Source organism: Ochotona princeps, chromosome 21 (genome assembly GCF_030435755.1).
Source record: "Ochotona princeps isolate mOchPri1 chromosome 21, mOchPri1.hap1, whole genome shotgun sequence".
Classification (NCBI taxonomy): domain Eukaryota; kingdom Metazoa; phylum Chordata; class Mammalia; order Lagomorpha; family Ochotonidae; genus Ochotona; species Ochotona princeps.
The window spans coordinates 8,018,543-8,046,440 of NC_080852.1; the positions used below are offsets into that span (position 1 = coordinate 8,018,543).

The following is a 27,898-nucleotide window of genomic DNA, read 5'->3' on the forward strand; positions in this document are numbered from 1 at the left end:
ACAAAAGCTGGAGCTGAACTGGAAGTGGAGCAGACTGGACTAGAACCAGCTCGTATGAGATGCCGGCACTGTAGGAGGGGGATTAACCAGCCGTGCCAACATGTGTGCCCTCCCCCACCATGTTTGTGATTATTATTTGGCTTTCTTGAAAGGCCAAGCTCTTTGCTTATGTAGCATTAAAATTATGCTTAAGATACTGTGTTGAGTGAATGAATAACTTAAAATGTAAATTAACTGGATAGATTCCCCGTGTATCTATAGAACCAAGTAGAAGAGCAAATATACAATAATAATGCAGTGATTTTTGGGGGTTAGCAGCAACCCCAAAAGACTTTGAATCAGGAGAGAGACTAGGGGTTGACAGGTTTAGGGGGAAAGGAGCAAGTAGTCACACATTACTTGCCCAAGGGTGTAGGGTTCATGCTGGGGAAAGGCACTATGAAATCATAGCTAATACTGCTGAGGCAGGATGGACTGGCCTCCATAAGGTGGTTAGGGTATCTTTTGTTTGCTTGTTCCTTTTCTCTCTTGCTCTTATAGATGAGGTTTAATCCAAGCCTTTGAAAGTTCCAAAACAGCAAACTAATTATTATTTGAAGCTTATTATACAGTAAAAGATAACATTTCTAACCATTTAGGAATGTATTTTTACATATCTAAGTACATCACATTTAGGTTAAGCTACGTGAATTTTGTAAGGCAGACAGTGTAATAGCTTTAAAAATGAGACCACCGTACCCAGGCGTTGGGAGACGCAAAATAGCAGTAAAGCTTTGACCAGTCACGGAGTGTTTGCATTTTATTTTTGTCATCTGTAAAACAATTAGCTAAATATATTCAAAGTGCAAAGAGGCAACAGAACATAATTGCTGTTTTTTGTTGTCACCGCTTAAAAGAAAACATCTTAAATATGAAAAAAGATAATCATGTTATCATTTCTTGTTTTTCATCCGTTGTACCTGGTTTTTAATGTACTGGGAAGAAAATGCACGAGGATTTATCAGCATGCTTTGCTAATGACCCCTCTCGCAGGAAGCCTAAACCTGTTTAGTGGTTAAGCTCACCGGAAAGCATTGTCAGAGCCAGAATATCCATTGCAGTGTCTTGAAGCCTTTTTTGTAATCCTGGGAAGCACCTGCTGTGAATATTGGAAAAACACTGGAAAGGTTGCCTTACAGTTAAGGTCAGTGGTATAGGACTTACGGTTGCCTTACAGTTAAAGTCAGTGGTATGGGACTCTCGGGTTGTCATTTTAGTACTTCCATCTTTACTGACCTGAGCTCTCTAGCTTATTTCTTTTGCCATACTCCATATTCTGTAGTTTCTACTGTCTAGGCCTTCAAAAAATGTCTCTAACATTGCCTTCTATTCAGCTCTTCCCCTAAAGTTGGTGCAAATTCCTATTTATGGAAGGTAAGAGATTACTTAGTCCATTTGTACTTGATTCTTAAGAAAAGTAGAGCTGCCAGGGTTTTATTATATAGAAAGAAAAGACAGAAGGGTCTTCATCCACTGGTTCACTCCCTAAAAGGCTGCACTGGCTGGGGCTGAGCTGCTCCAAAGCCAGGAGCTTCTTCTAGGTCTCCCCAAGACTTTGGGCCATCCTCTACTGCTTTCTCAGACCACAAGTAGGAAGCTGGATGGGAAGTGGAATGAGTAGTCAGGACATGAACCGGCACCCATATGGGATACTGGAGCCTGCAAGAGGAAGATTAGCCAATTCAGTGATTGCGTTAGGCCCTGCTTATTTTTAAAAATTTGTTTCACTTATTTGAACAGACAGTTACAGAGAGGTGGGGATAGCCAGAGGGAAAGAGATCTTCATCTGTTGGGATACTCCCCAAAAGAGCCAGGTCAAAGCCAGGAGCTTCTTCAGGTCTCCAGTGTGACTGCAGCGTCTCAAGGCTTTGGGACCTCGGCTGCTTTCCCAGGTGTATTAGCAGGGAGCTGGATCGGAACTAGCAGCCAACTGAGATGCTGGCAATGACTTAAGTCGTTAATGCCACAAAGCCAGCCCCTACACTTAGTTTTAAGATTCATTTATTTTTATTGGAAAGTCAGATATACAGAGGAGAGACAGAGAGCAAGGTCTTCCGTCCAATGATTCACTCTCCAGGCAGCTGCAACGGCCAGAGTTGCACCAATCTGAAGCCAGGAGCTTCTTCCGGGTCTCCCACGCTTCTTAGGTATTTAGAATATATATATATATACACACACACACACATATATATATATATTAAAGATTTATTTATTGTTATTACAAAGTCAGATATACAGAGAGGAAGATCTTCCGTCTGATGATTCACTCCCCAAGTGAGTGCAACAGCCAATGCTATGCCAATCAGGAACCAGGAACCTCCTCCAGGTCTCCCACGCGGGTGCAGGGTCCCGAAGCCTTGGGCCATCCTCAACTGCTTTCCCAAGCCACAAGCAGGGAGCTGGATGGGAAGTGGAGCTGCCGGGATTAGAACCGGCGCCTACATGGGATCCCGGGGCGTTCAAGGTGAGGACTTTAGCCGCTATGCCACGCTGCTGGGCCCTTTAGAATATATTTTTAAAGAAGTTTTCCTCAGTGTGGACTTTATATTAACTAGATTCATAATTTTATGCAATGTAAGTCTAAAATATTGAGGACTTGAAGCTACATCCTTACCTTTTTCCACGTGCCAAACATAGCATAAGGAAGTCTTCCTTGAAGCTTCCCAGCCATCAAGCAGGAGACTGGACAGCCAGCTGGGTTCTCGGCTTTACATGTCCTGACACAGTGAGAGCCACCTCTCTGTGTGTGGCAAATGTGGCTTAATTCTGCTTTTTTCTCTTGCAAGCATTCAGAATCATTGATCGATCTGCTGGGCTGATTTGAAATGCTTTCAGTGGTGTTTTCATTTAAGAAAGGACATTTAATGGGAAGCTTTTATTTGAGGGGATCAGAATTCTACTTTGAAGACTAATGGGCCTGTAATTTTAGAGACAGACAAAACTGTCTTAAGGCAGATTTAGCAAGGAGTAGGCAATTCCCTTTGGAAAACATTTCTCTGGCTGCTTCTTGGAAGGAAAATTTCCTTGACATGAGAACCTAAGTAATCGTAGTGTTTTCCAGGCCTTAGTGTCTTCATGTTCTCACCTTTTTTTTTGGGGGGGGGGGGGAATAAGAGCACCCAACAAATTACGTTACTTTAGGGATTTTCATATTTTAAAGATTTACTCATTTTTGTTGGAAAGGCAGATCGGATTTACAGAGACAAGGAGAGACAGAAAGATCTCCCATCCGCTGGTTCACTCCCCAAACAGCCATAATGGCCAGAGCCGAGCCAGCCCGAAGCCAGGAGCTTCTTCCTGATCTCCTGTGCAGGTGCAGGGTTCCAAGGACTTGAACCATCCTCTCTTTTCCCAGATAATAAGTAGGGAGCTGGATGGGAACTGGAGTGACTGGGGCATGAACCAGTACCCGTATGGGATCCCGGTGCTTGCAGGACTAAGATTTGAACCATCTCGCCAGGGGCCATAGTAGTTTTAAGCATGTGTTAGTCATGAATTTTTCTCATTGAAAGGATAACATAAATCCTGAGTCCCAAAGAAAACAACCAAGCACAGTTCATGCGGCCAGTCAGATGGAAAGGGTTAGGTGCTGGAGGTCTCCTGACGTGCATTGTGATGAGAGCAGGTTTAATCAGCGTAAGTGTTGGTCCAAGTGAGTTGAACTGACCTTTATACCTGAGGGATTTTAAAGGCAGAGGTTATGATAGTGGCAGTAGTTGAAGGTCGGTGATGTGGTTGCTCACTGCTTGGATGACAAATGTGTCAGCCTTCCACTAACTTACTGGACTTTCTAGGAACAGTATTACCAATGCCTGGACTTAGTTCAGGCTGATGTAACAAAATGTTGTAGGCTGATTAGCCTAAAAACAAGTTTACCTCTCAGAATCCTGAAAGGTGGCAAGCTCAAGACCAAGGTGATCTTGATCATATATTTTTGTTTTCACTGTGTCCTTCTGCAGCAGCCAAGGAAAGGAAATCCTCCCTGGTCTCTTCAGGGATACCAGTCCCATTCACGAGGGCCCTGTCCCCCTCACCTGCTCACTCACCCACACCATCACTTCCAGGCTTAGACTTGTAACAGTGAGTTTGGAGGCACAGTCAGATCATTGCCATCTCCCTTGCCCTGCTATTCCTGACTGAAGCACGTTGCTTTGCTTCTGGCTTGGCAGGCTTGTGTATTCTGAGTTCTACTGAGTGTATGTTAAACATGGTTAACTTTAAAATGACAGGCTGGCTCCAATGAAAGGCAGCTATTCCACAGAAGTTTCATTGCTCTATGCACCTGCATAGTCGGTGCCTCTTTACCTAGAGAGTGTGAAGAGTCAGTCTGACCCTTTGTAGAAAACATTCCTGGCCTGAAGGAATGCAATGAATATTGACAAAATTTGACTGAATATCTGAAGAGTTAATTATGAGGTCAGCTGTGGGTTACTTGCACAATCATGCTAATTGCATAATGACATTTCTGTCAACAATGAGCCTTCATACACAACGGTAGTCCCCTAAGATTATAATGGAGCTGGAAAGTTCCTGTTCTCTGGGGAGGTTGTAATTGTCCCCCCATCATGGCCCAGTGTGTTGCTCTTGTGTTTGGGGATGCCGATGTAAACAAAGCTGTTGTATGGAACACTTGCACAATTTTGTATGGTATGTAAGACCTGATAATGAGCAGATATAAAGAAATGTATTATAGTGAAACTTCAGTGGGTTCTCTGTGTACCTGTAAAAAAACAGTGTGATTTTACTCGTGCAGCAGCATCCTCCAGCACGCTCTTTATCCTGTTTGTATATACAAGCATATATACCCGGAGAGAGAACACCTGCACAGCTAGGTTTGAAGTGAGCCATGTACCATATGGGCTGTGTAAGTGCACTTGATGCTGTTTGCACGATGACAGTTACCTAATGCCGTATTTCTCACAAAGTGTCACCATCATTAAGCAGTGCGTTGACTGTATTATAATTAAGATTCACTCTGGCTTCCTTCAATTAGCCTTTATTACTCCCACTAGAGTAGATCTGACCAGAATGTATGTATAACTGAAGCTTTCGGAGTAGTAGATATAACATAACCCAAAATGTGTAATTCCTTTTATAGACTTTAGTTTAAAAATTTTGTACAGGTAAGCAGTGCCACAAGACTTGGCTGTGAACCCTGCACCATGGCTAGTGGTTAAAGTCCTCGCCTTGCACGCGCCAGGATCCCGTATGGGCCTTAATTCTAATCCCAGCTGCCCCACTTCCCGTCCAGCCCCCTGCTTGTGATCTGGGAAAGCAGTTGAAGACGGCCCAAAGTTTTGGGGCCTTGCACCCATGTGGGAGACCCAGAAGAAGCTCCTGGCTTTGGATCAGCTCAGCTCTGGCGATTACGGCTACTTGATTGAATTATTAGACAGAAGATCTTCCCCTCTCTCTCTCTCTCTCCTCCTCCTCTCTGTTTATCCTCTGAGTCACTGCCCAAATGGCCATAACAGCCAGAACCGGGAGCCAGGAGCTTGTAGATACAGGAGCCCCGAACTTAGGCCATTTCTACTGCTTTCCCAAACCATTATTTTGGAGCTAGGTTAGAAAGTGGAGCAGCCAGGAGTCACACTGGCCCCATATTTTGTAGTTCTTAGAGCTGATAAGTTGAGGGCCCGGTACAGCAGCCTAGCAACTAGTCTTCACTTGCACACGCCAAGATCCCATATGGGTGCTGGTTGTAATCCTACCAAACCTGCTTCCCATCCAGCTCCCTGCTTGTGGCCTGGGAAAGCAATTGAGGACAGCCCAAAACTATGGAACCCTGCACCTGCGTGAGAGACCAGGAAAAAGTTCCTGGTTCCTGCCTTTGGATTGGCTCGGCTCCGGCTGTTGAGGCCGCTTGAGGAATGAATCAGTGGATGGAAGATCTTCCTCTCTGTATATCTGACTTTGCAATAAAAATAAATAAATCTTAAAAAAAAAAATGTGGCGTCAATGACAGGAAAAATGAAGTCTTCACTGTACTGTTTCATTCCCCAAAAGGCAGCGGGAGCCAGGAACTCCATCCTGTACAATTGAGAAAAAAAAAAAAAAAAAAAATAGGCCTCAAACTTAACATCTTTACTAGAAAAAAAGGAAAACAATGAACCACAATTTCTTTTAGGATAAGAGAAGATACCACTTCCGCCCATGCACCCACACCAAAGCACTTAGTACAGTTGGTGTGATGGCTGCACGGAGAAGGCCGACAGATAACCTTATGGCGGAGCTCCAGCGCTTACGTGCAGGGCAAGCAAGCGAACGCAGAGGAGGGTCCGTGGTAGGAAAAGTTAGGGCAGACCCTTCCGTTTGCTGTGTGCTGTGAACCTTCAAGGAGGTGTTGGGGTTTGTTTCTTCGAGAAACTGCTACTTGGAGCCCATCAATACTGTGTGGGAGTCGCTGTGTTTCTCTAGTCGTTTTATGACTGTGAGTTTAAGATATGTCTTCAGAAGTTGGCAGTTGCTGTTTATTCCTCTCAGTCCATGAGAAACCTTCTCCAAGTTTTTTTTTTTTTTTTTTAGTTGTTTGTTTTTCATTACAAGTGGATATTTTTTTCTTCTTGTGTGAAATTCTGGGCCCTTCTCTCCGGGTGTGTTGTCTGTGTGTATCATGCTGTATGGCCCCAGTGTTTACAGGCTGTGATTTCCCCCTTAGCTGTGCAACTGTGCACAGGGAAACTGGGGCTTCGGACAGAAGCTGGTTGGTCAGGAACTGTGTGCGCGTTGGGAGTTGAGCCGTTGTCGCCTCTGCCCCCTGAAGCTGGTGGGTTCCCCCGCGGTGACTGCAGATGCAGAGAAGCCGCCGCCAGCTCCCCTCTGGCAGCGCTTGGTCACCTCCTCGCCTGCTCCTGTTTTCCATAACTCCATGGAGTGATTTGGTTTTACATTTGGATGTATATACACACTGAAATGACACACCTGTAGCTTGTTCAAAGATAGTTACACATAGGAAATTTTATGTATATTCTTTGTAACTGCTAGTTTTAATGCAGTATTGCCTCATTTAGCAGGATAAAAGTCTCTTGGAAGGATACTTGAATTAGTGGACAAAAATGGAACCCTAGATTATTATTTGCTTCTGTCTGAAACAGTTATTTTCTACGGGCTGGGTGCTGGTGCAGGAACCATGGTGGCTGCTGGTGTGCTGGGCGAGGGCGCTGTGTGTGAGGCACCGTCCCTGCTGTCTACCATGGGAATGATGACGTGGCTGTCCAGTGTAGGCTGGGTCTGCGTACTTCTTCAGGCAGTCTAACCGTAATAATAGGGCCTGCATTGTGGCATAGTGGGTTAGGTTGCCATCCATGACATTGGCATCCCATATGCACACTGGCTCATATATCAGCTGCTTCACTTCCCAGCCCCACTCCCTGCAAAAGCAGTGGAAAGAAATTGCCTACATATTCCCTGCAGCAGCCTGGGAGACTCTCATTAATGAAGCTCCTGGCTTCAGCCTGGTCCAACGCTGGCTGTGGTGGCCATTGTGGGAGTGAACCAGCAGATGAAAGAGCCTTCTCTCTCTGTCTTTGCATCTCTGTAACTCTGCCTTTCGAATATAGGTAATGCTTTAAAGAAAGCCTTGTTTGCATTGTAAGTATATATACACAGGTGTGTTAGAAAAAGTTGTTCAGTTCACTAGACATGTTACGTTCAGATTAAGAAACCAGCAAGCAAGGATGGGGCTTGTGGCCTAGTGGTTAAAATGTCCATGTCCCATGGCAGTGCCTGGGCTCTGTCCCTGGCCCAAGCTTCCTGCCTAATGTAGATCTTGCAGGAACGGGGATGTGCCCAAGTCACTGGGCGTTGCCATCCGTGTTGTGGCTCTCCTGTTAGCCCCCAGTCTCGCCCAGCCATTGCACACAAGCGGGAAATCTTAATCTGCCTCTCAGAAAGGAAGAAGGGAAAGGGAAGGATGAGGGAGGAAGGGAAAAATGTTTAAAAATATAGCAAATAGATCATCTGTGTGGATATTGCTATGCTGTGGAAGCCTTAGTATTTGTTATCAAACTGAACTTGAGAGTTTCATCTTGTAATCTAAAGCGCTGCCAGCTGTCCACTGTGTCTACATCCAACTTGCTGATTTTACAAAACTTTTTATGTCTTCAGTGCATTCTTACTCATCTGTGTTGGTTAATTAATTCTTTAAGGTTTTTTGTTTTTTCCTTGAAAAAGATAGAAAAGGCCCAGCGTGGTAGTCTAGCAGCTAATGTCCTCGCCTTGAATGCGCTTGGATTCCATATGGGTTCCGGTTCTAATCCTGGCTGCTCCACTTCCCATCCAGCTCCCTGCTTATGGCCTGGGAAAGCAGTTGATGATGGCGCAAAGCCTTTGGACCCTGCACGCGTGTGGGAGATTTGGAAGAAGCTCCAGGTTTCAAATCAGCTTAGTTCTGGCCGTTGTGGCCACTTGGGGAGTGAACCATCGGACGGAAGATCTTCCTCGCTGTCTCTCCTCCTCTCTGTAAATCTGACTTTCCAATTAAAAAAAAAAAAATCTTAAAAAAAAAAAAAGAGAGAGGAAGAGAGGTCTTCTATCTGCTTGTTCATCCCTCCAACTGATTGCAATGGCCCAACCAGTTTAAAGTTGGGAGCCAGGAGCTTCTTCCAGGTCTCCCATGTGGGTGCAGGGCCCACAACCTTGGGCCATTCTCCACTGCTGTCTCGGGCCATGGGCAGGAAGTTGGAAGGGAAGTGAAGCAGCTGGGACTTCAAGCACCCAGGTGCTGTAGGCGGAGAGTTAGTTGGCTGCATCACCATGCTGGCCCCAGGTGGTTAATTTTTAAGATGGCTGATACAGATTTTTGTAAAGCTCTTTAGCTCAAGATGAGCTAATTTGATCAGTAACTTGTCTTCTCATTTCTTTGAGTCCCTGTACCTCAGTTACATTAGGCATTGTCTAAGACATGCAGCTCAGCAGTCTTCTGGATTATTTAAAATTGTCTTAATGACTATAACCTGTCCACAAATGGTAGAAAATAACAGTCTCTCTGTTGATCACCTTTTTAAAACCACATTGGCAGACTTCTTGATCTTAAATATTATACAGGTATGTTGTTTCTGTTTAGGCATCAATGGCACTTAACGTAAAAGAGCAACATAGCAAAATAAAAATGGCTGAACATCATTAGTCTTTAGAGAATTGCAAATTGGAGCCACATTCTAGATGTACTATACTTGAATGGCTTAAATTTATTTCTGATAGTTGGCAGGACCAAGTGTACTTGAGGATGTATAGCACTCAGAATGCTCAAAACATTTGCTGCAGAGGACATAAAGATGACTTTTCCCCAGAAGTTAAGCATCTCTTACTTTTTATGTGTTGTTTTGTAAGTACACGAGAGCTCCGGTCCCTGACTCACTGCTCAGGTGCCCACAGCTGCTGTGTCTGAGCCAGACCCAAGCTGACAGCTAAGAACCCGACCCAAGTCTCTGATACGAATGTTGGCAGTCCAGTTGCCTGAGCCATCACCACTACTTCCCGGTGTGAAGGATTTGACCCCAGGACTCCATAATGGGCTGTAGGAATCCCAACTGGCCACCTAACCACCAGGCCAAATTCACCCCACCGTGTCAGCACTCTGAAAATGCATTTGAAATAAATGGAATATACCATAGATGTTACACTCGGGAAAGGAAGACATGTTCACACACTCGTGTACATGTTCACCTTGGTTCAAATGATGGCCATAGAAACTAAGCAAGGTGCAAATCATTGTCTCAGGAGACTGGATTAACAGAGCACAACAACATCAGAATCTCAGAAATGTTCTGGTCCCTGCAAGTAACTACCTAAAGTACTTGCTGGCTGCATTCCATCTGTGAGAAACCTGAGAAAGACCAATTAATCCATGGTGACAGGAAGTAGATCCCTGGCTGCATAGAGCCGGAAGTGAGAGTTGTCTGGGAAGGGGGCGCAGAGGATCAATAATGGTAATTACAAAATCCAAAAATTTTGTCAAAAAATCCCTGGACTCAGTGACAGGGTTTCAGTCATAGCTAGGGATGCCTGCATCCCACATCAGAGTGCCTTGTTCTAATCCCAGTTCCTGTGTGACCCCTCTATCTTCCTGCTTAAGATGAATAGCACTCTAAAAACTTTTACATCTTATTCTATGTGAATTGTCACAGGTAGAAATTGTCCAGCAAACTTACAGCCTCTGCTACTCTTGGTCCACTTTTGGGTAGCACATGTAAGCAAGCCAGGAATAATCTTGCCTAGTGTTTAGGTTTTTTAGAGCTAAGGAAAGGGCCAAATTCAGGAGTAATTTGTCTAGACCTTTGGGACCCTGCACCCATGCGGGAGACACCCAAGAGGGTCCCAAGGCTTGTGGGCCGTCCCCAACTGCTTTTGCAGTCCCGCAAGCAGGGAGCTAGATTGGAACTAGAGCAGCCGAGACAGAAACCAGTGCCCATATGGGATCCCAGGCATGCAAGATGAGGAATTAGCCAGTAAGCCATTGCACCAAGCCCTCAAATCGTGTTTTTTATAAGCCAGAGATTTGGGTAAATCTGTAATTGGAGATCTTACTGCCAGTATGCAATCTTCTTGATGCCATAGAATTTACTTGTAAATTGATGTGATTTCTTACAAGTTTAGGTAAGCAGGTTTGTTAGTTGTCCCATGGTTTGGGGGCTCAGTCTTTACCATCTATAATCTATACTTTGGGGCCTGGCAGCGTGGCCTAGCAGCTAAAGTCCTCCCCGGGATCCCATATGGGCGCCGGTTCTAATCCCGGCAGCTCCACTTCCCATCCAGCTCCCTGCTTGTGGCCTGGGAAAGCAGTCGAGGACGGCCCAATGCTTTGGGACCCTGCACCCGCGTGGGAGACCCGGAAGAGGTTCCTGGTTCCCGGAATCGGATCGGCGTGCACCGGCCCGTTGCAGCTCACTTGGGGAGTGAAACATCGGATGGAAGATCTTCCTCTCTGTCTCTCCTCCTCTGTGTATATCCGGCTTTCCAATAATAATAAGATTTAAAAAAAAAAAAATCTGTACTTTGATAGAGAACCAGAAGAGATCAGAAGTATTCCTGAAAGAATTCTTCCTCAAAATTTTATTCAGTCTTACTAGTCTCATATTCAAAAGTCACAGGCAGTGTTGAACAAATGGTTAGCAATCTGTCCTTTTGCCCTCCTCCCTGTATTGTTGAGCATACATCTGTGCCAGTTGTTTGGGGTGCTGAGATACGGAAGGAGGTTGAGGGACTTACGTGTTGCCTAGCAAAGGGGCTGGAAGTGAAAAGATTGCTGAACGCAGAGGCTCTGAAGATGGGGATGACCTCAGTTCTCATTTGCTACCGCTTACATATTCTGACCGATTGTTCCCGGAATTTCTTCTGCCCCCCTAATTTTTTTTTTGTTTGTTTTTTTGAAAGGCAGTGCTGCAGAGAGTGAGGCTGGGCCAGGAGCTTCTTCTGGGTAACCCATGTGGGTGCAGGGGTCCAAGTACCTCGGCCACGTCGTTTGCTGTTTTTCCAGGTCATAGGCAGGGCACTGAATAGGAAGTGGAGCGGCTTGGACTGCAGATGGAGGCTTAGGTGACTATGCCACATGCTGATCCCTGTTCCCATAGGTTAAGCACTAGCATCCCTGGAATCCTGGCAGCTCTGCTTCTGATCTGACTTCCTGTGATGTGCCTGGGAAAACAGTGGAAGATGACCCAAGTGATGTGAGAGATCTAACTGGAATTCTAGGTTGCTGGCTTCAGCCTGACCCAGCCTGGATATGCGGCCGTCTGTAGAGTGAAACTGTAGATGAAAGACCTCTGCCTCTTGTCTGAGAATGGGGTCTCATGGCCTAGATACTACATACATGTATTTGTCATGGTTTGCCCCTAGCTGTTGTGGCCATTTAGAGAGTGAGCCAGCAGATCAAATACTTCTCACTCTGCCTTTCAAATAAATTACCAGTTTTATTTGTTTTTCTTTCTTGGTACTCTGCTTCCCTTTATTTCAACCTTTCACTGGCATTTATCTCCCAAAATAAGGGTCTTGGTGGGGCAGTGTGTTTTAGTGAATACAGAGTAAACTTGGACCAAGCTTCACTTGCACTGCATTTACTGTTGGTTTTGTTAATAACCTCATGAGGTAATGAAAGAGAATAACGTATGTAAAACACTCAGCACCGTGTCTTTTTAGAGGCAGATTCACTACTTGTTAATTTATTACTTTTTCCTTCTTTTGTGTTAGGAGCCGGTTTAAATCTGAGGAGTAGAGATTCGTATTTATTGAGAACCTAGTATGTCCAGGGTTTTCTGCTAGGCAGTGGCAGAAGAACAGGCAAGAACGACAGAGTTGAGTGCAGCGTGCTAGTACAGTGTTGTGCTCCATGCTGAAATAGCACCTGCTGCACGCCCCACATCCTGCAGACATAGACTCTGCAGCCCGCGTCGACCAAGCCGCTGTCGGGAAACAATTCTTTTGAAGTGAGTTTGGAGAACAGAGCATAGCACTGAAAGGTCAGCACTACCCCGGTCATCTTGTGGGGGAGAGACCAAGACGAGGCCCAAGATATGATGTAGAACAGTAAGTGATAATGTGGAAGCCTTAAAATCCACGGCCACAGAGTGTACATTGCCAGGAGATGTGGCTGTTTGAGCTGAGTAGAGAAAGGCGTTTCAGAAGCTCAGGAGTAGCAGATAGAAAACCAGCAGTAGCCAGAGGTGTCTTCTGGAAAGGAGCCGATAGAACCTTCTGTGGGGGAGGGGCCAGTGTGGAGCACCCCGGGTGGGGAGAAGTGGACGCGGAGAGGAGGTGAGGTAGTGAGGATTGCTGGGACAACAATGTGCAGAGTCCAGTGTGTCGGGCCAAGGTTCATTCTGTAAGCTGTGAGCTGTCGCAGAGGTTCTCCCATTTAATTCAAAAAATTTCTGTTTAAGCATTGGCTATGAGTTCCCAGCTATGTTTGCCACACTGTTCTCCAATACCATTGGCAAAGCAAAACCATTTTTATTTGTGTTGAAGGAATGCTCAAACTTGACAGGGTCTCTAACTGGTGGATATTGATAACCTAGAGTCTTCACTTTGATTCCTATCTAATTTTTCATTCATTTGAAGTAATGAAGACAAAAATCTCTTCCATACTCAAGGTTTCCTTGATGGAAATAAAGACCACAAATATTCTGAAATTACTCAAGCTGAGATGATTTTAGTTGTCAGAGTTGTAACTGTTTAGGGACCATCAAATAGTCTTAGGTGGTCTGGTGTGAGAAGAATGAGCGTGTATCCTTTTAGGCAGCATTCCTTGGGTCCCTTTGTAACTCGGGCTACAGCGATGAACAGAAAGAACCCAGAACACGCTGCCGATGTTTGGGGCAGTTAGCTTTTGACAACTCTCTGATATTGAGAGAGAGAGAGAGTTGCAGACATTCCTGTTCCCCTGCGTGTATTTTACAGTGTAGGGAGAGGCAGTAGACCAGTGATCGTCATTCAGGTGTGATTTTGTCCCCAGGACCCTGACAGTGTGGAGATCTCCTTGGCCGTCACAACTTGGGTGCAGCACCTGGTGCGCTGCTGAGACCCTCCAACACATAGCACAGCACTTGCCCCACGCCCACCAGGAATCACGAGGCCTAAAGAGGTGTGAGACTGAGATCCTTCTAGAAAATAACAAGTGTTAAGAAAGTTTTAATTATCTGTGATTTAGGAAATCCATTGCAACGTAATTTGGCCACAAAATAGAACTGTTATTTTCTGGTACCTGTATCTCTCTTCTACACCTTATAGATGGCCTTACTCTACTCAACCCTTAACTTAGTATTTGAGAAATATTTGTTGGGCCTTGAAGTTTGAAGTTCTTGAATTGTCTGATAAGCTTTTTTTCTTTGAAATGTATTTTTTTAAGTACTTCTTTTGTGATAGGAACTGTAATGTCAAAGTGGTTAAATGTACTTTTTTTTTTTTTAACAAGAGTGATTTATTTGAAAGTCAGAGATCTTTCATCCACTGGTTTGTTCACCAAATGATTTGTGATATCCCGGGCAGGGCAGCCCACAGTCGGAGCTGTGAGTGGCAGAGCCCCCAAGGACGTGGGTTGTCTGCTGCTGCTGCTGCTAGCTTTCCCAGGCACATCAGCAGGAAGTTGGATCGGATTATGGTTATGGTAATGGCATCATGCTTGTTCTTGTTCATTTGTGTCTGAAAATAAAATATGGATGTAGTATCATGCTAGTTCTTGTTCATTTGTGTCTGAAAATATGGTGAGCGCAGAGAATGTAGCTTCATGAACATGGTTTGTAAGATAGCTTAATACATCTTTAGGGGAGGGGAAAGGGGCCCGTGCCAACAAAGCAGCAATTTAGTTTGTAGAATGTCAGTAAAATTTGAGGCTGATTTCTGATCATTTAAAAACAGGCTAAACGTGTTATTTATGAGCTGAATAAATGGTGAGCTTGTGTGCCCCTCAAGAATAAACATATGCTTATCTGTCTTTATTAAATATGCAGTGCAAGTGTCTGATCTAAAAGAATTTAAAAGATCCTTTTCCCGCATTTTTTAATGTAATTAATGGGGAAGCTGACATTTGGAAGGATTGTAGAACCATCCAAAGTCAGAGTTAGTGGTCTAACAAATGTGAAGTGAGGGGAACCTGGACATCCTGCCTGTTCAAGTTCCTAGCTTCTGTAATGGGCCCAGACACTACCCTCAAGCCCAGGTCCCCAAATACAAAGCATGCTCCCCAGGGATCTCGGCCACAGAGATCTAACGCACCCCTTGGAAAGGGGGCTAGATCCAGCGCACATCTAAGACACACGGCTCCCTTTTCCTACTGTAGCAGCCAGTGGGAAGTTGGTTGAATGAATTTGAAAGCATAGACAAAACCATGAAGGTACAACTGAGATGGGAGATAGTGCACGAGTGTCCCATCTTGATCCCTTTACCCAAACCACACCTGAGGAGGAGTGGTTGCTGGCCCGGAGGAGAGGGCTGGGTGTTCACCTCGGCTGTCCTCCTCCAGTCACGGCAGGTGAGCAGAAGGTTGTGTGCCATGCCCGTGGTTGCAGGGCTCAGTGCTGCTGCAACATCTCAGCCCCTCTCTGCACCCAGCAGAAGAGCCTCTCAGAGTCTGGACATTGCAGAGGCAAACTTGCATGGAAGCCACGAGGTGCTGTGGGAGAGACTTGTAGACCTTCAAAGGTATACTTTTGGGGGAGGAGCTCGATTTGAGTCATGCCACGTGTATGGTACGGTTGCGTTACGGTGGCCTCCCCTTTGGACAAGCTGTGCAGGCAGATTGGCAGCCGTGTGGATGAGGCTCCTTAGTGTTGCTGTTGCTGTGGGACAGCCTGGTTACCTGTAGGATTCTCAGCCTGTGTGGAGGATATATAGTGCCAACCAGGAAGGCTGGCCCACCTCTTGCACTGGAACTTCTTTCCCTCTGCCTCCTTGCACCTAAGCTGTAACTGGGAAAATAGTGCTTTTAATATGTTAATTTAAACATTTTTTTATTGGAAAGGCAGATGTACAGAGGGACAGATCTTCCGTCCACTGGTACACTCCCCAAGTAGCCGCAACGACTGGAGCTGAGCTGATCTGCAGCCAGGAGCCTCTTTCTGTTCTCCCAGGCCACAAGCAGGGAGCTGGATGGGAAGTGGAGCAGCCGGGCCAGGACCTGAACTGGTGCCCATATGGGATCACAGTGCATGCAAGGCATTTAGAGGATTTAGGCCATTGCACCAGATCCGAATTGTTATTTTTATGGAGAATTATTTCATTGAATAGAATATCTGTGTGCGCTGTGACAGGAGCTGAGTGAACTTTACCTCATTGTGTCTTGATTTCAGCCCTGTTAAATTAGGCATGGCTCCATTCCATTTCAAATAATTTGCCTAAGCCTGGAGGAAGTCCAAAGGCCGCTCTTAACTCCAAAGTCCACATTCTTTCCTTCACACAGCGTTGTTTCCCATTACCTGTGAGGGTGGCAGAAGGAAGGATGTGTGGGGAGAGGAGTCTGGGTGGTTTAGTTTAATAGTGGGAGTCAAATTGGAAGGAAGAGTTTCGTTTTCTCTGCGGGTAGAGAGATTCTCCCGAGTCCTGGAAGCATACTGATGGCTAAGTCCCCTGGAATTGAGGCCAAGGTCCCTCAGCGGCTCTAATTAAAAGGTGAGCCAAAGGATTTGAGAAGCTGAAGACAAGTGTTTCTAAGGGAAAAGAACTATATAAAAAGAAATACTGTTTGGGAAACAAGGACATTCTTAATACCCTGAAATGTATGATCCTGGTGAATTTGTGACAGTTTGGGTTTTTAATTGTGTCCATAGTGTAGTGATTGATTTCAAGGAAGTGATAAGATCATATGGTTTCCTTACTGTGGTCAGAAACCAGGTGGGCTCAGTGAACAGAAAACAGGCTATACTAGTCATCAAAGCCAGGGGTCCTTAGTGGTCAACTGGACAGTGACGTTTTGATAGAGAAGTGTGGGATGATGGCCTAGTGGCTAAAATCCCCGCATGCACCGAGATCTCGCATGGGTGCCAGTTCGTATCCTGGCTGCTCCGCTGCCCATCTTAGTTCCCTGTTTGTGGCCTGGGAGGGCAGTGGAGGATGGCCGGAAGCCTTGGGACCCTGTGCCTGCATGAGAAACCCAGAAGAAGCTCCTGGCTTCGGATCGGCTCAACTCCAGCTGTTGCAGCCACTTGGGGAGTGAACCAGTGTGGTTGGAAGATCTTTCTCTCTGTTTCTTCTTCTTTCTGTAGATCTGCCTTTCCAGTAGAAATAAATAAATCTTTTTTTTAATAAATATAAATAAAATAGGAAAGTGTGATGCTTAATTTACCTTAGAGATGCAGGCATTATCCATTTTAAAAATGAGCTATACATCTAAAACATTGCAATTTGGGTGCTTAAATTTGGAATACTTTATTTTAAAAAAGATTTATTTATTCTTATTGAAAAGTCAGATACACAGGGGAGGAGAGACAGAGAGGAAGATCTTCCATCCAATGGTTCATTCCCCAAGTAGCTGCAACAGCTGGAGCTGAGCCAATCCGAAGCCAGGAGCTCTTCCGGGTCTCCCAAGCGGGTGCAGAGTCCCAAGGCTTTGGGCTGTCCTCATTTGCTGGACCCTGGAATACATTTTGCTAAACAAACTAGTCAAAGCAGATTTTTCTTTTAGCCACAGTGTGATTTAACAGGATACTGTTGTAAAGCAAGGAGCCACGCGGGTTATGAAGCAGTTTCACGCCTTGGGCCAACTGAGCCCCTGAGGTTGGATTCACTACCACTTGCTCAGCAAGTATTGCTGACTAATGACTATGATGGAGCACTTTGGGGTGTTCCCTCCTAGGACTGACACAATTTGGGGGAATTAGTGGCACAGTGCTCTGGTCATTAGAGTTGATAAATTCTCAAAAATACTTATCATTCTTAACAGGCAACAGATTACCAGGACAGGCCCTGTTTGGGGGAATGGAAAGGCAGCACACAGAGAGTCTAGCAGAGCAAGTGACTGTAAGGAAAAAGAAAAGATGTGTGTGGAGGAATCGCTTTTAAAAACCATATGGGGCCCGGTGCGATAGCGTAATGGTTAAGGTCCTCGCCTTCAACGCCCAGATCCCATGTGGGCGCCAGTTCTAATCCTGGCAGCTCCACTTCCCATCCAGCTCCCTGCTTGTGACCTGGGAAAGCAGTGGAGGACGGCCCAAAGCCTTGGGACTCTGCTCCCGCATGGGAGACCCAGAAAGAAGTTCCTGGCTCCTGGCTCCGGATCGGTGCAGCACCAGCCATTGCAGTCGCTCGGGGAGTGAATCAGCGGATGGAAGATCTTCCTCTCTGTCTCTCCTCCTCTGTGTACATCTGCCTTTTCAATAAAATAAATAAATCTTTTTAAAAAAATAAAATGAAAATAAAAACCACACGAACATGCCTGTCAGAGCAAAGAGATCTTGCTTTGTGTTTTTATCTTCATATACACTTTCCTTTTTCAAAAATTAAAGATGGCCCAAGATTAAGACTTGTTTTCTTGATTTAATAGCATGGGTTCATATGAAATAAAGCCAGCAGTTTAATTAGACATGGTTTCTTGATATCTGTTACTGTTACACACTTTCATCTATACACTATTGAAATAGCAACAATAACCTATAAAATACTTCCAAGAAGATATAAACAAAAATGTGGTGTCATTACTAAGGAGTGGTCTTTTGTGGGCATCAGAAGGTCTAAGTGGGTGTGGTTGGCCTTGTGTGGCTGATGTGTAGTTAAGGCTATTTATTGCTTTTTTAAAGGTTTATTAGGTGGGACACTTGGAATGATCTTGGAGACTGAGCTGTTCGGCTCCATATTGACAGGTTAAGTCTCTACAACTTATTGAAACTTCTGCCCATTAGCCAGAAAAATTTTACAGTTTGTCACATGATATTTAGATGATATCATTAAGCAATGAAAATTTGTGGAAAGTCTGTTTCTCATCGAATAGCAGTGCAAAATGTTAAGGTAAGGGTTCATTGCTTACACAGAATGTCCAGTGGCAGTGAAAAAAGGGAAAGAAGGGTTTTCCAGCTCCCCCAGCCCTGTTCTTGCCAGAACGAAGTATAGGGGGCTTAGATGCAGGCAGTGGGATTCAGCCTGTGAGTTGACCTGAGGCTTTTGTAGCCCTGGCATCCCATGCCTGAGTCACGTCTCATTGTGTCCCACCCCCAGTCTTACAGGTGGCAACAAGCCTGGGCTGTTTGAAGTAGGGCCTTCGCTAGAGGAGTCCAAGTGGAGCCAGGTTCAATTCCCAGCTCAGCCACTTGGCTGTGACCCCTGGACAGGTTTCCCAGACCTCATGCTCCTCAGTGTCTGGTGTGTGAAGTGAAGATGATGGCTGTTCTTCCACGGGCAGTCGGGAGAGCGCTGCTGTGAGGACAGGAAGAGGTGGGCGACAGGAGCCACCTGGGAGGCAGGCTAGGGTGACGCCTCATGGGGCGCTGTGCTCCTGTGGCCCTCCTGGTCTTTTGCTTCCCCTCCAAAAGGTGCATTTCCTCACTTCATCCCTTCCCCAAACCTAGAAGTACTGTTGCACTTGCTGAGAAACAAGTATGGAAAGATGTTAAACCGACTAGTAGATGCTCGCGTTTCTGGAGGGTTTTGTTGAGGAAGAGACAAGTCATGACCTCAGAGTTAGGCTGTCGCTGGAAAACAGTGTTTAGAACACGGTAGTACTTGTCAGACAATGCAGGTGATTGCAGCAGGTGCTCCATTTTCCTTGGTAGTTATCAAATCCCAAATAGCCTTAGGCCCTTTTCTCTTGTGAAATTGTATGTGGTTGTGTTAATGGGGCCAGGGGACAGGCACTAGTTTACCATTCTAGTCTAACCCTTCTTGGGGACAAGTGAGAAATTTTGCACTTACGCTCCTAGAACCGCAGTTGGAGTTGGAGTTGGAGTTGACCTTGTTGTTTGTGTAGGCTTTGTCCTGCAGGTAACTGCTGTGCTGCGGGCAGTGAAGGAATTGAGTGGAGTGGCTGGTAGCAGGAAGCACTGAGACACTCATCTTACCTCTGTACAGTGTACTGGTTGCAGACGGCAGCCTTGGCAAACCTTCTCTCGCTGTGTCCCCTCCACCCTTTTTGTTGTTTTTTTGTTTGTGAACCTGCCTTTAAGGGGAATCATCCATTCTGGGTAGTGTGGCACATTCGTGCCCTTAGAGTAATTTGCGAGGTAGTAGTAACTTGCTTTTCTCTCCGTTCATCCCAAGGTCTCCTTTGTACTCCGGTTTTGGTGCGTACTATAAATCTCCAAGTTTTAATCTCTTTGATTTCCCATCTCCAGATTCAGCCCATCACCCCCTACCCTGACTCTGGAGTAGTCAGCTGCATAACCTCCGACAACTGACCTGCTGTTTATTACACGTATTTGTTTGAAAGGCAGAGTTACAGAGAGAAGTAGAGATCTATCACTGGTTCACTTCTCAGATGGCTACAGTGGCCCTGGCTGAGCCGGACCAGAGCCAGGAGCCCAAACACGTGGGCCAACTTCCACCGATTCCCCAGGTGTATTAGCAGGGAGCTGGAACTGTAGGCTGTAGCTTGACCGGCCACGGCCCTGATCCCTAAAGTGACCTGTTCACCGGGAAGACAGTCTTGTTTCTAGCACACCTCTCTTGCCTCGGTACTGTTTGTTCCCTCGGGTTTTTTCTGGATGATGTTCTGTGTGCTTTGCAGCCTCTCCTTGCTTGCACCCAGCCCTCCCTCCATCAGTGTCCAGCATGATCCAAGAGACCACGTGGCTCTCAAGTCTTCCTCAGAGCCTCTTGCCCCTTAGGCAGTGGCAGAATACAGTCCTTAAGGAGGACTGTTTATGCTTTCATACTGTTTTCTGTCAACTTTCGGTCTGCTGGCCTGGACAGCTCCCGGGCGCCCCAAGCTCTTGTCATCTTCCACTTTCCTGAGCACTCTTTTGTCAGCTGGACTGAACGTGGAGCAGCTAGGACTTGAACATCATGTGAGATTCAGGCCCTGTAAGTCGCAGCTCGGCTTGCTGCACACAACTCCTGGCCTCCCAACAGGTACGTTTGAGTACCTCGCTTTGTGCTGTCTTGGAGCTCATAAGAATGAGCTCTTTGCCATCAAGGAAGCTGTGGCTGGTTGGCAGTTACAGGGCATCCTAGAGTTTCATAGGTATCCTGAAGTGAGGTACGTTGTGCAGGCTCCACACACGTGGCTTGTTCTTGAGGCTGTGGGTTCTCCGGGACCACAGGTGATGCGGCTTGCCTTTGGTTCACCCTCTGCTTAGGGTTCTGTTAATACCTTCTGTGTTCCTGAGGCAGGCTGCTTTGGGGTCACCTACACTTACTGGTCTAGTTGAAATGCCCCTTCAAGGTATGGCTTGTCGTAAAGGTGTAGTGGTTTATTCGTGTTATTAACTCTAGTTTTATTTCATTTGGAGCTGGGTATTGGTAAATGGATGGCAGCTTAACTCAAGGTCACATGGCCTCGTTAGCCCCTTGACTGAGGTGCTGCTCTCCCGAGCGCTCACAAGCTTTAAAATGACTTCCTGTCTGTTGTTGTAAGAAACTGAAAAGAAAAACTTAGCTTTCACATTGCAAGTATCTGACCTGTGAGGGGCAGAGGCCCACATGGAGGATTCCCCACTTCCCACGTGTTGGGGAGGCTGCTGCGGGCTCCGAGGTGGCTGGTTTCCTAGCCAGGGCCTCTTGCAGGAGGCTCTAAGAAACCTGCTGAGATTGCATCTGCATCAGAAATGCACCCCTGCGAGCCCTGCTGCCCCGATCCTGTGCCCTGGTAACCTTGCTTCGTCTCAGGAATCATGTCATGTACTTAGCGTGACATGGTTGTGTCAAAGGACAGCCTTATTTTGTTCTTCCTGGGTTGATGTTTGCAGATCCTCCACACACTCGCCACCGTGCCTGAGCTAGATCTGCTGTGTGCATTGTTTTCCCCCTGGTGGTCTCCATCCTGGGGTTCTGGCAGGCAGCTGTTTTGCCTAAGGACTGGTTTGGAGTTTGAAAGCTGATGTTTGCAGTAGCCCCCTCCATAGTTTTAAATTGTGTACTGCACTTAGTAGCACAATGAACTGTCAGACCCTCCTGTCCACCTTGACCAAGATGTTGGTCGCCCTTTGTCCTGGGTGTGTTGTGTCTCTCCTCAGCCATCTCAGCCGTGAGATCTGGGGCACAACAGCGTTCATACATGTCTTGGCCTGGAGGCACCTACTGGTGAGGGTGGGGAGGGGGCTGCAGCAAATATATAGAGACAACCCATAGGCATTCCTTTGTCCATTTCCCTCTGGGGTGTGTGAATGGTGAGGCATCATGAACAGAGTTGGGCACCACTTAGAATCTGTAAACAACAGTGCTCAGAGCCAGTGTCACTGGGAGCTTGGCACGATCTGATGGTTGATGCCACAATGAATGTGTCGTTTGTCGTGGGAGCTCTTCCTGGTGACTATCAGCCTTCACTCCTTGGGGAGCTGCTCTGAGCCCCTGGTACCTTTCACTGTTCTGGATGTGGTATCCATGCCAGTCACAGAGCTGCAGGAGAGCAGACCTAGTCGGAATAATTAAATTGAGGAGTGAGTGTCACACTTCTAATTTCATTCTCTTTCCAGGGGATTATCAGTGTTCATTTAATAAAGTGAGATTAACCCTCCACAACAGAATACTTGAAAGCTGTCTGTCAGTGTCATCTTGACAGCTCAGAAGGAGCCGTGTCCTCAGCAGCCTTGGGACCCACGCCGTGCTTACTGGGGGTCGTGTGTATGTTAGCACGTGTGTGTCAGCAGTATCTGAAGCCAGAGGAGCAAACCAGAAGTGACCAAAAAATAGTTATAAAGCAAATAATGATGTATCTGTTCTTGGCTGTTTTAGGAAACCTCGCATCAATTCTCAGCTGGTGGCACAGCAAGTGGCTCAGCAGTATGCCACCCCACCACCCCCTAAAAAGGAGAAGAAGGAGAAGGTGGAAAAGCCGGACAAAGAGAAAGCTGAGAAGGACAAGGAGATTAGTCCTAGTGTCACCAAGAAAAACACCAACAAGAAAACCAAGTGAGTTCCTGGGTGGCGAAGTGTACGGTGTGTGACTGGGCAGGTGGACCCAAAGGACCTTCTAAATGCTGCTCTTTTGTATCCTCTCCTCTCTTCCAGACCAAAGTCTGACATTCTGAAAGACCCTCCTAGTGAAGCTAACAGTATACAGTCTGCAAATGCTACGACAAAGACCAGTGAAACGAATCACACCTCAAGGTACTTCGAAACTGAGAGGCGACCTTGCACTTCTGACGTTACTTTCATCAGTCGCGAACGGCGTGGTGGTTTTGTGCTTGTGGCTCACTACACCAAGCAGTATGGGGGAGGGGCCAGGTGGCTGCTGACCTGGTTATTATTTTAAGCTGCCTTTGTGGTGTTGTGGTGCGGATCAGAGAAAGGCCAGCTGGCAGCAGTGCCGCCACGGTCCACGGGACTGCTGCTGCGGTCACTGCCCTCCGGCCGGTGCCCCAAGCCCACACTGCAGTCAGCTGGGCATGCTGCTTGACAGCCACAGTGTCAGCAACAGTATGCGTTCTTCTTCCCACTTCACTGTCTTAATTGGCTCTTCTTCTTTTTTTTTTTTTTTTTCAGGCCCCGGCTGAAAAATGTGGACAGGAGCACGGCACAGCAGTTGGCAGTGACTGTGGGCAATGTCACCGTCATTATCACAGACTTTAAGGAAAAGACTCGCTCCTCCTCAACATCCTCCTCCACAGTGACCTCCAGTGCAGGGTCCGAGCAGCAGAACCAGAGCAGCTCGGGCTCCGAGAGCACAGACAAGGGCTCCTCCCGCTCCTCCACGCCCAAGGGCGACATGTCGGCAGTGAACGACGAATCTTTCTGAAGTTGCACATGGGGTTGTGAAAACTCTGAATCAGGGTATGAAATTCCAGTGCTCCACCTGCCCATGCCGCGTGCACCTGGAGCATCTTCTGCGGACACCGACCTCTTAGTGATGCTGCCATGGGCATCTGGCCACCGCGGGATTTCACACCCTGGCGATTACTCTTGACACTTTTATGTATTCCATTGTTTTATATGATTTTCCTAACAATCATTTATAATTGGATGTGCTCCTGAATCTACTTTTTATATAAAAAAAAAAATCTGCTGTGCACAAATTTCCATGTACATTACAACCGGTTTTTGTTTTGTTGCGGGGGGGGGGGGGAGGGCTGGGAGGGGGTGGGAACTTTTATTTATTGTGTTCACAAACTCCATCCTTTCAGCATATCCTTTTAAGTTTAGTTCTTCAAGTTATACTATGTACTATCAGTTTTGATATAACTATATATATAAATATAAAATTATATCTAAAGGGTTATTTGAAACCGATCCACGGCAGCGCTGGTGCTTGATACACTGTGAAGTGAACACAGCATTGAACAGCCACACATCTGGGACAGGCTCTTCTATGAAAGTGCTGAGATCCAGTGAAAGTCAGTTGGACATGAAGTACGTTCCAACCCACGTGGGAACTGGACTCGCATCTGTCTAAAGAGTGTACTGGACGATATAAAAAATATATATTTTTTCAAACAATGTGATCTCAAATTTCAAGACTGCTCCAGATAGCCTGCATTTGCAATGGAATAACTGACAGATCACAAGTGGTTTAGTTGGGAGGGCTTCGATCACTCAGAAGTAACTAAACCAGCTCCAGAATGCCAAGTATTCGTGTACATTACGGTTACATGTTAACATTGCTGTTCTTACATTAGCACTCATACAAATATATGGTATTTTGTCCCTCGAATTCCATCCGTGTTCCAGATCTCTACTCATGTCTGAAGGTAAATCTAGAACTTGTCTCTTAGTTTTAGAATCGAACCAGTTTAAACCGTGTTTTTGGCCCATAGGAAGCAGTTCCTTGTCCCACTTCTGCACACGGCCTCGCAGTGGCAGTTCCCTGACCGCAGTGTGTTCGCCTCATGCCCCCTCACTCAGCAGACCCTCCCTCCCCAGTTGTGTTGTAAGAATCCTTGGCCTTTTCCTTCTCCAAGCCTACCGTGGTTTGTTTTACGGAGCAAAGGTTGCCCACCACACATCCCCGTGACGTGAGGCTTCTCGGAGTGCAGACTTTTCTCGACTCCCTGCAAATGGCTTGAGCTGCGGCCGCGGGAGGGCCGGGGAGAGCCCGCCTTCCGCCGTCAAGTGCTTCAGCTTTTTCACTTTTTTTTTTTACCGCTCCCTTTACTGTCTTGCAAAAAATTTCAAAGACCCATAGGATGATTCCACTTCCCCTCATTCAAATACAGAAATTCTTTTACTTGGCTTCTGTTTCGGTTTCGATTTGGATTCTTTTGGCTTGCATTCATGCCAGTGACGTGTGTGGGACTTGGGTGATTGCAAACAGCAGAACTAGCTGTCCCCTTCCTTTATTTGATCATCCTTGAAGGGCTCAAGGAGGGCATGTAATGTTCACCATGTTTTGTGGAGGGGTGGGGAAACCTAGTTTGCTTAACCATAAGTAATTTCTTGACTGTGGAGGCAACAAATTAAAAACAATTAACAGCTTGGATTGAGCAGCCAACAGGAAAGGTTCCTTTCACATTTACATTAAAACTATTGTGTAGTCGTTGATTCCATACTTGAAATCCTGCTCTGGACGGTCCGGGTTACGAAGCAGTGCCATTGGTTGCTGTGGTCCCGCTCTGAAATGCATGGACAATGTTCCCCCTCTTTTTAAAGTGATGCTTGTGTCTGGGACGCAAGCTATGCTTATCTTTTTAAATACATTTTTTAAAGTATTTATTAATGAACCAAAGGAAATTAGATGCTTTCCATAAGCATCAGAATATATGATACATAGTGATTTGACTATGAATTTTAAATCCATGTTTTGATATTAGTGGGATATTGCAAAGACATTCCTTCTAAAATTTTAATAGTCCTTTTATTAAGGGTCTCAGGGAGGGTAAATTAGTCAGCCATATTTATTTTCCAGAGGTATAAGGAATTGCTAAGTTTTTTAATTAACTTTTTAAAAGAAAAATTTTAAATGCCACCACCAAACTCATGTGGGTTGCACTGCTTTTTGAACCAATTAAGTGTTGGTATGCACTTTGTTCAGAAATACTGTGTACTTACTCAAAATTAGTTTCATGTAAAGTGATTGGACCCCTTAGATTAGTGGAAAAAGCTGATTAACCAGCTACTCATAGGCTGCTAATTAATTCATTGCCAATGTCTTGGTTCTTCAGTTTTGCCTCCATGATAAATTAAAGAATGGGGTGGGGTGAGGGGAGAGGGAGTGGTAGCTCGAGAACAAGTAGGAGCCACAGGCCGGGCCCAGTGTCACATGAGCAATCGCGTGGGCAGGGCCAGCCCCTCGGCCACCACCGTGCGCTCTGTTTCACAGTGAGGGGTAGGCACTCTGGGTTTTGGATTTCTGAAATGGATGACATCCCTCAGGCGTGCATTCTGGATAAGAAATGGAATTCCTGTAAACTTTTCTGCATTTGCAATTTGCCCTACAATTAGTAGGCAGTACACAAAAAAGTACTAGTGTAGAAGATGAAGCTATCTTAAAAGAGGACCAGAAATACTTGGTATTCAGTGGCACAGAAAGCAGGTTACAAAGCAAAAAGCACAGTGTTAACGCTTGCAATTTCCCGTTTGTTTTACTGCCACACCGTCTCTCACGTCTCCGTGTGCGTGTGCACACATGTAGCTTCCCTGACCTGCTCTGCTTGAGTCATGCAGCTTTAAACACGGCGAAGACACCTTGACAGCCACGACATGTGTGCATCAGAACCTTTCCGTTCCTATCTGATTATTTAAACAAAATTGGCGGAAGCTTCTGTGAGTTTAGTTCCACTAAGACGTTTCACCTGCCTTATCAAGACCATTCTCAGTCTACTTTTTTAAGCTACCGTATCTTAAATTATTGAAAGTTTATTAATTGCTGAATATATAACCTTTGCTTGTATGTAACCGGAAATGGTTTAAGAGCCAACATTTAGAGTATGACAATGGAGCTGAACAGTTTTTAACGCGCAAGCAGTTCTGTTCTTGTGTATGACTTGTAACCTTAATTTACTGTGTAAAGATGGTTACATTATTTCCTTAGCTTTGTTTGTTGGAGACAAATAGAGAATGCTTGTTAAGTATGTCAAAACATAATCTTATCTTGTGAATTTTTGTCAATGTATTATACGAGCTATATTTTTTTTTCCTTTGCCCAGAAAGACAGCTTGTCTAACGCTTCTGGAAGTTTCTGCTCTGCAGCGTCTTTAGAGCTGACGATCTGGTGGGTTTGGTTTTCCTTCTGCTAAAGTGTCAGTTGGTGGTTTTGTGAACTGGTCAGAAATTCACAGGTCTTAAAGGTTTGGGGGAGATTTATATCGGACACTGCTCTTTGTCTAGCAAATAAAAGATGTTAATATATTCCTGTTACTGGCATGTGCACGACCATGTTATTAGAAGCCACTTTATCATTTTCCTGCTTTAAATAGAAATGTCTATTTATGAATTCTGCTTGTAGTTTTTTCACAAATAAAATAGTAAAATTTACCTTGGAAATTTATTTTTTATGTGCAGATTTAAGCCCTTAGACAAGAAATAGTGGCTACATGTACCCAGCAGTTGTAATGTGGGATATTTCCATTGTCACTGGGAAACTCATTTTAGCATTTGAGGTGTTTTGTGAGAAAATGAAGTTGCTTTGGCCCACGTGCCTCAGGCGTGCATCAGAAGACACAGGTGAGCAAGAGAATCGCCAGAATGTGGAAGAAAACGAGCTGCTGGCTCTGTGCTCTGCCGACTGGGGTGTGGTGATGTAAAGAAGTGCAGATGGTAGCTAATGATGGCTTGTCCCAGGTCTTGAGGCAGTCTAGTCCCCCCAAGAAAGGTGGTTCCTCAAAAGACAACCCGCTTAGGACCCCCTGCGCATGAGTCACGCTGGATGCTCTAACAGGTGGTATTGCTGCAAAGCCGCTCCAGCAGAGCCCACCGCTGCGCCATGCGTGCTGTGTGTCAGTTCCTGGTGCTGTCAGCGAGTCATGGAACCACTCAGGAGGACCCTGCAAGCTCCATCTCCGAATGTTCTTTGCCTGGGCCTGCAACAAACCAGTGCTGTTGAGGGAGACGGGACTAGTGCAACGTTCTGATTGGTGAAGCCTGCCGACACTCCATTCTGGTGCCCTCGGTGCTCAGCCGGTGTCACGCCCCAAGTTCAGCTCCTCAGGAGGAGGAGGAGGCTCAAAGGAGAGGGCTTGGATAGTGTCTGATATTTCCCACAGGAATTCTTGTGTACTAACGGGGGTAGTGGTGCTCTCAGCCTTCTGTCAGCTGGCACTGCTACCATCCTGCAGGGGATGACGGGAGCTGCCTCTCTTGCTAGGTGTGGATAGGCAGTGAGTGCCCTGGCCCCTCAGCGGAAGAATGCAAAGTG

General features: G+C 45.9%; 1 protein-coding gene across 1 annotated transcript in view; it reads left to right on the top strand.

Moving 5' to 3' along the window:
- The window catches only part of RYBP (RING1 and YY1 binding protein), a 64,971-nt gene extending 41,345 nt beyond the window's left edge, over nucleotides 1-23,626 (top strand). The window contains exons 3-5 of the mRNA XM_058678432.1: nucleotides 22,345-22,521; nucleotides 22,621-22,719; nucleotides 23,095-23,626. Coding sequence (XP_058534415.1) covers nucleotides 22,345-22,521; nucleotides 22,621-22,719; nucleotides 23,095-23,347 — 529 coding nt within the window. The 3' untranslated portion in view covers nucleotides 23,348-23,626. The remainder of the gene's footprint in view (nucleotides 1-22,344; nucleotides 22,522-22,620; nucleotides 22,720-23,094) is intronic.
- Nucleotides 23,627-27,898: the final 4,272 nt, after the last annotated feature.